At 30.2% G+C, this 13852-nt stretch overlaps 2 protein-coding genes across 3 annotated transcripts; both read right to left on the bottom strand.

Annotated features, from left to right (window-relative positions):
* Nucleotides 1-539: 539 nt before the first annotated feature.
* On the bottom strand, nt 540-12816 carry LOC146993558 (D-aminoacyl-tRNA deacylase 1-like). Of its 2 annotated transcripts, XM_085827695.1 has the most exons (5): nt 12690-12816; nt 5758-5860; nt 4859-4991; nt 918-1003; nt 540-665 (listed from the first exon to the last, which is right to left on the bottom strand). In XM_085827695.1, coding segments are annotated over exons 1-5 (366 nt in total). In that variant the 5' UTR covers nt 12692-12816; the 3' UTR covers nt 540-623. The 2 variants fall into 2 exon arrangements, with proteins under 2 accessions (XP_085683821.1, XP_085683822.1); XM_085827696.1 differs by lacking the exon at nt 5758-5860 and having other exon boundaries at nt 12686-12807.
* Nucleotides 540-13779, bottom strand: LOC118181098 (D-aminoacyl-tRNA deacylase-like). The gene is made up of 5 exons (XM_085827697.1): nt 13587-13779; nt 12686-13480; nt 5758-5860; nt 4859-4991; nt 540-665 (listed from the first exon to the last, which is right to left on the bottom strand). Exons 1-2 carry the CDS (start codon nt 13627-13629, stop codon nt 13377-13379), a joined length of 147 nt encoding a protein of 48 aa, XP_085683823.1. The 5' UTR covers nt 13630-13779; the 3' UTR covers nt 540-665; nt 4859-4991; nt 5758-5860; nt 12686-13376.
* Nucleotides 13780-13852: the final 73 nt, after the last annotated feature.

Below are 13852 nucleotides of genomic sequence, written 5' to 3' on the forward strand. Positions count from 1 at the left end.
TTTGCTAGTATATTACGTAACCACTGTTATAAATAGCGAATGCGCGCCATTTTGCATCAGAAGAAGCTCACCTCTCCTCCTGTGCTATACATCTCGCTGCTGCTTGATCTATCTTTCCTTTGTTAGAAACAGTAATGACATATAAAGTTTAACTTACTTGTACTTGGTCATACTTGGTTTAAACTACTATTGAATATGTGATTTAGAGAATTTCATATGAAGTAAAGCATGATCTACGAAAAATTGAATTAAAGCTATGGAATAAAAATGTACCATTAAAAGCTAAATCAACTTGCCTCTTCATTTGGATTAGCCTTACCACTCTGCATAAAGCCATGCCTGAACTTTGATGCCGAGATTCGTCATGTCTGCCAAAATATCACATACTATATATATATTCTGAAATATTTCAAAAATTAAAACCATTTAATTTTGTCCCACTTTATTTAAAAGATATTAAATTTTAAACCACCATCTAAATTTTTTTATGTAACAGAATTTATATATTTCACAATGATGAATTTTAATATAAAACAATGGTAAAAAAAATATGTCTTTATTAGGTATAACTCTGTATAAATGAAAAGTTCCAAGCGGAAATATTTTGAATGCTTAATCTAATATTACTGGTCTGCTTCTGGCTTTTCTGACTGTGTTTGTTCAAGCTAAAAAGAAAATAAATAGTAAAAAAAATTATTGACTAATTTAGATTAAGAAAATTTAAATTGAAGGAGATGTACAAAAGGAAATTTTAGATAAATAATCATAAAACAGAATTCAATGATTTTGAAAACACCATAATAATAATTTTCATCATTAACTGTATTTAAAATTATAATCAATAATTAAAAAAATTAAGAATGATTAGTATAAAATATTTAGAAGTATACAGAGTTATAAAATACAATAAAAATTACCACAGGTTCTCTAGGAGATTCTAAATTTATCAAAACTGGCCCATCATGCTGAACATTAATTTGGCGTTTTATTCCAAATTTTCCATCTGAAAACATATGTACAACTTCTTTAGAATTTGTATAATATTAAGGTCATGCAGAAATGAATGACACAAATGCTGCCACAGAGCGGAATACAATTTATTAACCAAAAACTGGTAGCACATCAATTAGAAATAATCCCCACTGAAGTCAATACACTTCTGCCATCTGGCTGGGAGGTCCCATAGGGCTTTGGTAAACCAGTCTGTGGAGGTGTTAGTGTACCACCTACGGACAGCTGCATGCAATGCGGCAAAAAATTCAACATGTTGGCCCCTAACTGTGTGTCCTTCATCTTGTCAAGCAAGGCATAGACCGAGGGGACCAGATTGGGCAAGTATGGAGGGTGTGGCAACACAGTGAAGCCCGATCCCACGTGAGTGTCGTGAGCATTCTGGCTGGTGTGGGGACGTGCTGTAACAGCACACGCTGTGCCCATTTGCCTGGACGGTGCTGCTGAATATGCCGCCGCAGCGTTTTGGCAAACTCACAGTACAAGTCACTGTTGATGGTGCACCCAGGCTACAGCCAATTCACGAGACGAATGCCCTTGACATCCCAGAACACAGTTGCCATTTGTTTCCTTATGCTCAGTGCCAGCCTAGGCTTCTTGGGGCATGGGCTTGATACATGCTTCCACTCAATGGAGCTGTGTTTTTTTCGGGAGTGTCGTGAAAAATTCAAGACTCATCCTCCGTGATTAGGCGGCAAAGAAGTCATCTGGATGGGCATTGTGTAGTGCAAAAAGAATCTTTGCAGATGTTGATGTGCTTTGCCTTTTGTTGTGGTGTTAGTGCATGAGGTACTCACTTTGCACACACCTTTGTCATCTCCAAATCACCATGCACAATCGTCTGCAATGTTCCTTGCACAAGCTTTGTATCTTTCTGAATCTTGTCGAATGTTATGCATCTGTTCACCATGATCAAATCCAACATGGCTGTCACATTTGCTGCCGTATGCAATGTTGCTTGTTGTCCCATGCTGCACTTTTGGCTGCGGTCTCCACTCCACTGCTGAACTTGGTCAACCAATGGGATATGGTACGCCTTGAGGGTGCTTTGTTCCCACACACTGACACCATGCAACAATGGATTTCACTAGCCTGTATACCTTCCTTCCATAGGAACCATGCTGTCTGTGATAGTCGGCTTCCATCATTGCTGTCCACACTCTCAATGACAATGGCAAAAGGGACGGGAGCTGACCTTGTACCATTCGCTTGTGGCCAGTACCATTTATGCATTCTAAGTAGTTCACACCTCCTTGTGTCTATTTCACTTGTTTTCTTGTCACATAGCGTAATAGTTTCGTTGTGAGAGCCATTGCATCAATCATTTCTGTACGATCGAAGTCTATGTGAAAGATACTCAGTGACGAAGACAATAGGTATCTTAGTCATTATCTGAACTATGATATCTTCTTTCATTCATTTTATTCAAGAGCATTTCAGAAAGATAAAATAACTATCATACTTAAAGACAAACCTATGGCATGGTGCCACTAGGTGACAGGTATTTCAATGACACATCCTAGGTATACATAAAATTACTTTTATTAATTTATATTCATCAAAATCACCATTCCCCCCCAAAAAAGAGTCTCCAAGACTAGCAGCCATCAAAGGTGGATTTAGATATGAGCATGAGTACCATTACAACAATTTTAGGTCGGAAAGATGACTAGTGCCCCCCCCTCCACCATGGAAGTTCCTGTAGAGGAGAGTGACTTTTTCTTGAGGAAGTACATGAGTAATATGACTTGTAAAGATAGAACCCAAACTAAATAGCAAATTATGATGTAATTTTGGTTTTGGTTTCTTATATTTGAATATTAAAGTGTTATGCAACAAACCTAATGTTTCGAAATATAGCGGAATGATTTTTTTTTGTCAAAGAGAACACCTGTGAATACTATTGTCCTTTTTATTGATTCAGACAATTTGATTTTCTAAATACAACAATCTGAAAAAGTGACATGATGAAAGCTTCTATACCACACAAAAACTGAATTTTAAACATAACATTTTTTACATAAAACTACTCCCTGCATATGAAAAATTTAGTTTGTTGGGCTCCCCACAAATTAACAGAACATCAAAACATGGACTAATACAGAATAAGAATAGAAACTTTAAATTTACCGAATGATGGCGGACACTGCATTATATCTAAAATCATAATTGGTGATTAACTCTTTCCCACTGAAGTCGCCCCAAATGCCTGAATTATTTTCTACCTGGTGCTTTCCCCCATTACGTTAGTGCATGGCTCATTGCTTTTGAGTGTTGTTAAATTACATGCCAACCGTTCTTTTGAAGTGACAAACGTAGTTTTATTATTTGAAATGATTCTTCCTTCTCCTTTGTTTAGCGTCAATGTTTAGCTATTGATGCCCAAAGTTGCAATCCTGTCCTAAGGGAAAATGGCACACAGTAATGAAAGCACATGAAGATCCCAATTTGCTTTACTTACGTAGGTTATTATTATTATGTAGGTTATTATTTTACTAACGTAGGTTATTCAACTTGGCATGGGGGGGGGAAGAAATCCATTCCAACAAAAAATACATACGAATGTGTTAGATACTTACATGCAAATATGTTAGATGTTTGAATGAAACAGATTTTGACCTCTACTGATGTGAAATAGTTAAATATACATACTTTCTTCTGACATTCAAGCACATAAAGAAAGTAAATTATGGACTTTTTAATATGACCCCAAATCAACAATGATATAAAGATAATGAGCAGAGAAAAAAAGTAATATATGCAGTTTTCTTCAGAAGTACAGGACTGGTCAAAGCTATGAAGTTAGAGGGAAAGAAGAGACTTAAACTAATTTGTTCACTATGCGTCTTCCAGAAATTTTTTAAGGAGAGAAAATTAGGGAACTCCTTCACCATGATTATGCATCATTCATTCAACAAAAATGACAGTTGAATTTCTGGAACAAAAACATATTAACACTGAGTGGCATGGTTTTTGGGATCTGCGCAGCTCTGTATTTAAACAGCACTTAATAACTAATTTCTATTACTACTTATTTCACACTTTGTTTTCTTAAATTTCCATTAAGATGATTTACACTTAAAAAAATAAGAAAGAAAAAAATTTAAATTATAAACTAATATATATCATGTGACAAAAAAATCTCATGACTGGATAAAGACGGTCATACCACTCAGAGGGTTAAAGTGATAGAACATCCATTTTATTCTCCTGATACTGCCATGCATGTTTTTAGCTTGATATTGGAAAGAATTATTCTGAATATTTCTATGATTTGATTAGATTAACTTAAACTATAAAGATGTATCTAAAAAATTTCAGAGTGGCTCTCATATTTTTAGATATTATTAAAACTAGGGGGGAAAATGCATAAAATTTCATAGTATCATTAACATCTTCTCAAGTTTTGTGAAATTCAAGCTTCTAAATTGGCTTTGATAGCTTTGTTAATTCTCTGTCCTTTGTTTTGTCTCTGTCTGTACTTAATATCTCCCCATCCATTGTTTTTACTGCTATTCATTACTATTTTAAAATCTTTAAAACCATTGTTTTCAAAGTAGTTATAATGCAGTTTCCACAATTTAAGTCTACATAATAATCTGTAAGCAATGAATCTTACTATGAATATCAACTTACTGTAAGTTGAGCTGGTATAAACTAAAAGGAAACAATATTGTAATAAATATTTTCATAATAGATTGTAATAAATATTTTAATTCCATAATAAATTTCAGCAAATGCCGATCATCCAAATGCCACTACTTTTTACTGAAAACACAGTACTAAAATTAAAAATTCAGTACTAAAATTAAAAAAGATCAAATACATTTTGATAAAGAAGCTATACCTTTTACATGTTCATCACTATAGGCTTGTTTCATAGCTTTAACAAAATCTGAATAACATTTTTCAGCAATATTTTGTTCCATACTTAAATGAAAGTTTGGCTTAGTCCCTTTGAAGATACAATAAAGAGAAAACTGTAAAAAGAATAAAATCTTTCTAATATTTTAAATCAACAAAACGTATACTATTACTAAAAAAATATAAAGTTTCTGAAAAAAAAAAGGGGAAAAAATATTGATATGAAACATAACATGACAGAGGCATTCTAAAATTAAGTATACCTGTAATACAAACACAAATGGAAATTAAAAGCATTTTTGAAAAGGCAATTTAAAAATTGAAAATCAAAGCCAAACTTTTTTCTCTAGATTGTAATTAAAATTAATTCTTTTACTCTACAATCTATGTAAAAATATCAAAACACAACATATGTAACCAATTCTCTTTTCTATATGATTTGTATAACACCTAGTTCAAATAAGATCCCTTTAAAAATATTCCCTTGAATTTAATTCTTAAAAGTATTCATTCTTACTGAAGAACATACACTATACTATATCACATCTTATACTTGATGGAAAAGTAACCACGAAAGATGAAATTATTTTCTTTTGCAAATTTTATTATTCCAATCCTCTAAAAGAAAAAAAAAAAAAAAAAAAAGAAAAAAGAAAAAAGCAGTACTTTCCTGTTATAGGGACCAGGGAAATGTATGCATGTATGTATGTGTGCATGTATGTAAATATGTACATATGTACATGTATGCACACACATACAGCATACATTTAAGCATTTATGTATGTATACAAATAGTTTCATTCAATTAATGTAATTACTAGCTCTTAAAATATATTCAGATGGTCTTAAGATTTTAAAGAAAACTTCATAATATCAGTTTACCTGACTGATTAACAAAACTTCATATTGTTTATCCTTTACACTGCAAGACCATTTTTCTCCATTCTCATCTGGGTATATTTTTAAATTGAGCAATTTCTGTATCCTACCATGCATAATAAAAATAAGTTAGCAAATTTTACTATGCTTATTTAAAATGTTTTGATCTACACAGTACAAGTAACCATTAAATAATTAATACAGAAATTAAATATATGGGAACTTAAGAAATTAATATAAATTATGTTTAAAGGTATTATTGTATTTATATAAGTTATAAATTGTAAGAACAGAAATATTATGAGCTAATACCAGACAAATAAAAGCTTAAGTATGATGGCACATATAGAAGATACACAAAAAGTATAAATAAAATATTCTTTCTCAGTCAATTTGTTCACAGTAAGTTTGGTAATGAACAAACTTTTATGCTGAGATGAGTAAGCTACAGCAATTTTTATATTTCAAAATAAAGTGTTTCATGGGTAATCATGGTATAAGATGCAATCTGAAATTCACTAAATTTTCTGCTACTAAACTATCTGCCTTTGAATCCCAGGCTTCATAAAGGCTTTGATGAAGAAATTAAATTACCAGTGCAGGATTTACGTATAAGCTACACAAGCTATAGTTAGGGATCCCCTCCAAAAAATTAAAATATAGTATTAAAATATAATAGTATAATAGTCTTATAAAGGGGCACATAATCTCAAATAGCTTAGGGCCTTATCAAGTCTAAATCTGGCTCTGAACATTACACATCAAAGATTATCAGATAAAGTTGTTTTTATTTATAGCATACATTCTTTCAGAAACTTTGCAGAAATACCTTGAAAAGGTATACATATAAGCAATATCTGTATCAATTTTCACTTTTTCAAGGAATGCAATGGTACTTTTTGAAGTGTATTTTTGTTGCTTTGTTTTGATGAAGTGTCAGTGTTTGAAAATCAATAAGAAAAAGAAATTAATTTTTTTTTCTGTAAATATCACACATAAGACTTTCTCTTGGTAATACCTTGAGTTGATCTTAACATTTCCCCCCTCTCTCTCTTTATTTTCAATAACTTATTGCAAGAGAATCTTGCAGCAATCATAAACCCCTTAGTGAAACTTTCTTTGCTTTAACTGAACAAAGTTTAAACATTTTTTTCCCCTCTTCATTTTTAATAATATATAGACCTGTTTTTTCCTTGCAATTATTTAGAAAACCCATGCTTCATCAAGGATCACAATGTATTTCCATTTATTATAGGCTAAATAGTTTTTATACAGAGTTCTGCAAATTGTTCTGTGTTGAGCAACATGATTCAGCAAAAGCTTGTGACTATGTATTATATTTTTTTAGCTTTTTTAAGTTATAAATCTTTATTTATTTATTTATTTATTGTTGCCAGAGATGTATTTTAAGCCTTTGCAGTTGATTTCTGCATTGGCAGATTTTTTTCTTTCTGTTACCAATAATTTAACTTTAGAAACATTAGAAACAGTATGTGTCCTTTTCAGGTATTTGTTTGGAGTCTTCATTCCATGTAGAAGTAATGACTGAAGGTTTTTCCTTTTCTGGTTAATAATGTTGCTTATTTTACCCTTAGAAATTTGAATATCATGCATTTCAGAATTTTTTAAAATTTTGGATTATGTATGTTTCTGTATGGAAAGCACAAAACCCTATCCTTCAATCCATAGCTTGCTTACATGCAACATTATAAAAGAAGAATAAATTTAAAAGTAACAGATAATATTTCTCACTTCAAATAATAAGCAGAATTTTTTTTCCAAAACAAAGAATTTTTTTAAAATTCTTTATCAAAATCATTCTAAAAATGTGTAAATGCTCTTTGTAAAATAAAAGTCTTATATTTTGTGCAGAGCCAATACTTGTCATGGTATATAAATGATAAATGCCATTTCTATTTCCCCCCCCCCCTCCGATGAATGGTCATGTCTAGATTTTATTTTGGTATATTACAATTTTATGTGTTAACTGAAATACTTCGAGGTATTAAAAATTTAAAAATAATGAAGATTTTGCAAAACATGTAAAAATCAAACTAATACTGCTTAGCAGATTTGAAATAATTTTCCTAATACATTGTAACTTAATAAAAAAACTGAGTAATGTATTACAGAACAAAAACTTCTAATAAGAGGGAAAAAAACCCACTTTTTCAGCTGTTAAGCTATGGAAGAAATGATAAATTATTGAACAAAGCAAGTATAGTGGAGCTCTAAATAATTCTACTTATAAGCAGGCTAGTCTATCTAGATATTTGAAAATCCTGACACAGTATCTGATTGGGTTGCTAATTAGGTTAATTTGAACTAATCTAAACTACACTTATATTTTTAAAGTCATTTCTAATATTTCCTCTTTTCTGAATGATCCATGTTAAGTATTGTAGGAAAGATTTCTTTTGTGTAGGTGGTTACTTTAAAAGATTAATGTTCAGTTTGCACGTTTATGTGTTGTCTAAGAAATATTGATCATTTTCAGCAACAGTTCCCATAAAAAGTTCGATTGTAGCCACATATCTGAATTATTCAAAATAATGGCCCTAACAATGGCTGAGTGTTAAAACTGCTGAATACTGCTAGTTTGACTTGGTGTGGATTCAGTCTCAGCAAAAGCACTGGCTGCATGGTTTTCTCCATGTGAAATGTGAACATGAGCCAGTTTTTCCCAGGAAGGCTTCCTGAGGGAACTCCTCTTAGGCATCCTCTCACTAAGGACAGCCCTTGTAGTTTTTACATATTCAAATAACCTAACCTAATCTCTTCAAAATAACGAGCAATTTTAAGTTGAATTTTAGTTTTATGTTCTTAATAGAAGCATAATCATTTAGCTTGGGAAGGAATTATGTAGAAAGGACTTTTACCCCCTTCTTGATAAAAATTTTATTTATATTATTTTGATGATTAAACAGCATATGCAATTTTATATGTAAAAACAACATGTCAAATGATAAGCAAAATAAAATATGGTTGTTACACATGTTAATTATACACAAATTCCATCAAAACTGATTTTTCCAGATGGCAAAATTGCTTTAATATGAAGTCATTGAAAGGCTTTATATTCACCTCTTTTTAGAATTGCTGTACTTTTTATGCTTCACATAGGACTACTGATTTTTAAGTTTATTTTGCATAACTTCAGAGTTTTCTTAAATCTTTAATTTTCATAATTACATAAATAAGTTAATAAATCACATAAAAATAACAATGATAATAAAAGTACTCATTGCTCTCTAAAAATGTTCAGTTTCCGAAATTCTCTTCTCAAATACAGACTGAATTAGAGGTTAGACTGAATTAGAGGTAGCCATAGAAAATTTTGGTATTTTTCCATTTCGCCAGCGCATATCTCGTCAAACAGACTTTATTGGCAACAACATACAGTGTACACATAAAAAATGTTAACAAATGTTAGGTCTCAGATTTTTTTTATATTGAAGGCATAAACATTTTAATATCGTTTAAAATTTTGTAAAATCTAATAAATATAGACAATATATTTGTAAAAAGACATTAATTTAAGAATTTACTATGTTTTCATGGTTCAACATCCTGATTCGCCGGTTCATATCACGGGATACCAAGTGATCTCATCTCACATAAACTATGCTACAAAAATCTAATTTTCCCACTAATCATCTACATTAATTTCAAGTTAAATCTTGATTTGAAATGCAAGTTTAAATGCAAGAATTATTTCAATTCATATGAATAGCTTACTCAGAAATTATGTAAAACTGCAGTGCTTTATTTCACTTGTGCGTTCTCATTAGAATTGATGAATTTAACCCTTGACTTTGCCTTTTCTATATTTTTGCTTTCGGGTGAGCGGTGTGATTGCATTCTAATTGACTAAATTACCGCAAATGGTCCTAGAGCACAAAAGTGAACTATCTGCTAAAATTTCTATCTAATTGTATGTCAGTATTGAAAGAATCAATCTGATAAGAAATGGCTGCGACTTGTTTTAAAAATGAGGCATAAAAGGTTACCAGCGAGGATATTCCATTTGGAATCAGTTGTATGATTATTCGTGACTTTATCACCTGCGGCAGCAAAACAGAAAAGTACCCAAATTTTTTCATGGAATGTAAAATTTACATATTGATATAACTGCTGGTATAAAAGGAGAGTCTTATATCACCTTTTGCAATTATTAGAAATATCGTAAAATTATTTTATAAGCAGGTTACTCAGTTTCAGGGTGATTTTTGTATAAGCTTGATTTTATTTTAACAGAATTGTCCTTTTTTTTGTAAATCAAGCTTATATCTAGTAAAAAATGATGGAATAAATACTTTTTTATTCATCATATGTAACTTCAACAAAAATTACACAAATTAAAAAAGCATTTTATTTTTAAGAGACAAAACAGAACACAAGCAGAGCGATTGACATTTGCTTATGGACACTTATGTTTTTGATTTTATTTGCAAATATCAGTTATTAAATATTAGCAAAATGGTTTTACTTTTCTTTAACCTATGCTATAAATTATCTTTTTTAAAACCGGCTGCTTGTTTAGAAAAATGTTATTCAAAACAATGGTGATAAAAAAAAATAATTTACACAAAAAGATCTGAAAATGAGCTCACATTAAGTATTCAGATACTTTGAACTTGTTTATATTGAATACAAATATGAAAATAACAGGAAATTCAAAATTCCTTTGGATATCCTTTAACTAAAATTACATTTTTCATGTACTTATAGATTCAACTTTAGGTTAAAATAAATTTACAAACATTACACTGATTCTTGTTGTTTAACTTCTCCAACAATAGATTCAATTACTTTTTCATACTAGTATTTGAATGTTTTACATCAAAGATTGTTTGGATAGTTCAAATTCTTTTGCCCTTTTTAAAATGATGAATAATTACATTTATAACAGAAATTTTCATTAATTTTTCTTTGTAAGAATTGCTTTTAGAAGAATTTTCAAAGAAATATCATGCTTCCTTATTCTTTTCTCAACTTACTCTGTTTATTATCAATAGGATTTAAATCATGAGAAATGGAGGAGTTTTGATAACTTCAGGGCAGTTGCATAAAAATCAGGAGTTAATGTTTAAAGTTGTATTTTTAGGATTGCTTTCCTGATAGAACTTAATTTTTTTTACATTCTAAGTTTTTATTAGGAATACTTATATATTTATATTAAAAATATTATTTTCTATAAAAGCTAAAATTTCCCATTCCAAAGACAGCAAAATATCCCCAAATCATTATGACACCACTTCCATGCTTAATAGCAGAGGTAGGACACCACACAGTAATTTGTCCATCAGTTCCAAATATATTAAATTTTGAATTGACTAAAAATTACATTGTTCCAATAAGATAAATCTTTGCTTACCATGGATTTTGCCCATGCCAGGTGTATTTTCTTTATTAACAAAAAATTTATTTCTTGCTGATTGCCCACTCTATACATATGACCTAATGCCTCAAATAGTTTCAGGATTAATTTTTATTTCAAATCAGTTGGAAATCCATTGCAAGTTTTACAGCACTAATTTTGAGCCATTTGATTTTTAATGGGATAAATCTGATTCCTTGGTGTAGTGTGGAATGTGGTCCAGACTTCAGTGTATTTTCAACAGTTCCACACTGTTTTCCCTGATTTTGATACATAAAAGACTACCGATTGCTTCACATCAAGGATTGTTTGGATATTTCAAATAAATCTGCCCTCTTTAAAATGGTGAAAAATTACATTTATAACAGAAATTTTCATTGATTTGCACAATAAGTATCTTATTATAATACACAATAAGTATCTTATTGTGTTCACTAAGATATGAGACTATTAATATACTAAACAAGTAATTTCCAAATGCAGATGAAAATTCTAGTGATGTATTTTCATTTAAACCAAAAAATTCTGACACGAAACATCACCTGTCCACAGATATCAATAAAATTTCAGACTGTCTGAATTATTTTGTGTTTTATTAATTGTCACTTTTTGGTTAAATTATTTTATTACAAAATATTTAGATCATATTTATTTTGCAATAAGCAAGGCTTAAAATAGAGAAAAATAATACATTAGAAAAAAAAATCAAGTCAATGTTTCAGTATTTAATACAAGATCTAGGCAAATAAATTTCAAAACACAACTGTCCGGAAACAAATATGAGTTACTGTAATGTGTTGCCTTTTTGTTGCAAATGCAGATGTTGAAAAAATTAAAACAAAAAGTTAAAAAAATTAAATTTTTGGGTAAAAGTTTACAATTGGGTGCCCCTTGTTTTTTGGCGATTCTTTTTTTATGCCAAGATCCGCACTAGGAAGGCACAATTTCAAGATGGCCGCCACACAAAATCAAAATAAGAAGTTGAAGAATTGCACAAACTCTGTGTTCATGTACACATCGATCTGTTTTCACTTAAAAAAGCATCCTAGAATTGCCCAAATTAGGCATTGTGCACTGCCTTAAATTTGTCCATGTACACATCAATCTATTTTATTTTAAATAAAATCAGGAAGCTAAAACTATCACGGTAACTAGAAGTGAGGTTTCATTGCCAAAATTAAAAAAAAAAAATTTTCGCTAATCGAAGAGGCACTCAATTCTACACTAGAGCGACTCTTTGTTGCAAAAAGCGAGTTGTTTTCATATCTTAGTGAACACAATAAGATACTGCAAATTAATGAAAATTTCTGTTATAAATGTAATTTTTCATTATTTTAAAGAGGGCAGAATTATTTGAAATATCCAAACAATCCTTGATGTGAAGAAATCAGTAGTCTTTCACGTATCAAAACCAGGGAAACTATGTGGAACTGTTGAAAATACACTGAAGTGCTCTCCAAGAAAGAGGAATTAGTAATCTGGATGACAGAAGTTTCCGTAATTGCAATTCTTTATACAATGAAATTAGACTTAAAAAATGCTTCAACCTACTAACATATATTCAATATCTTTTCCTGTATCATCTCGAGAAATTCCTATGAAAACACATATCCCATTTTCTATAGAGCTGACAACTTCGTCATGTACTACATTAAAGGAAGAATATTAAAACTGTTAAAAGTAAGTCAACAAATTTATATTACATTTTCCTAAACATATAAATTATATGGATTTCCACGAGGAAACAGCTATGAAATGAATTTTAATTTAAACAGTTTCTAAACCTTACACATTATCATCTTTCATTTTTAAAGTCTTTTAAATTACACAAATTATTATTATTATTACTTTACTTCTGCATAAATCCCCATACAGCTTGCGCTCTGCGAATTGTAGTAGATTTAGCTTACCCAGGGTCCACCAGGAAGAGGCCTACTAAACTACCCAGGCCGACTTTTGCATAAAAAATTATTTGCAATCATTTCTACCTATTTTCCGATTATTACACTCAATTTTATTATTCTACAGATTAATTTTATAATTTAAAAATTAAAAAACAAAATGCTGGATTTGTAAAAATAAGTATTAAGCTTTTCATATAATTTAAATCAAAAGAAAAATGAAAAGATAAGTTAAGAAGTTTAATTGTACTTGAATTAGAAAGAGGAATTAGTAATCCGGATGACAGAAGTTTCCGGTAATTGCAATTCTTTATAGAATGAAATTAGACTTTAAAAATGCTTCAACCTACTAACATATATTCAATATCTTTTCCTGTATCATCTCGAGAAATTCCTATGAAAACACATATCCCATTTTCTATAGAGCTGACAACTTCGTCATCAACTACATTAAAGGAAAAATATTAAAACTGTTAAAAGTGCATGTGAAAATTTCTATTTTTATATAAAATCAATATTAAATACAGTCTAAAATGAAAATTTTCTATCACCTATCACACTAGCGCTTTTACATCTTTGAACTACAGCACGCATTTTATTTTGTAAGACAAGAAATATAGCAATTTTTTAATGCTAAAAAATTTGAAAACACTTCAGAAACACATAGCACACATTCGATAAACAGATGATGAAAGCAATTCTTTTGCATTTTTTAGGTCTTTTTAATTAGCAGAGTGAAAATGCCCATAAAAGAAAGTATTGATAATTTTTATAGAATTATTTTTATTGTATTTTTATTAAAAGATAAAAGAATCAG

The sequence above is a fragment of the Stegodyphus dumicola genome, chromosome 12 (assembly GCF_044657685.1).
Source record: "Stegodyphus dumicola isolate Sdum_Otavi_A_Nest chromosome 12, ASM4465768v1".
Lineage (NCBI taxonomy): Eukaryota > Metazoa > Arthropoda > Arachnida > Araneae > Eresidae > Stegodyphus > Stegodyphus dumicola.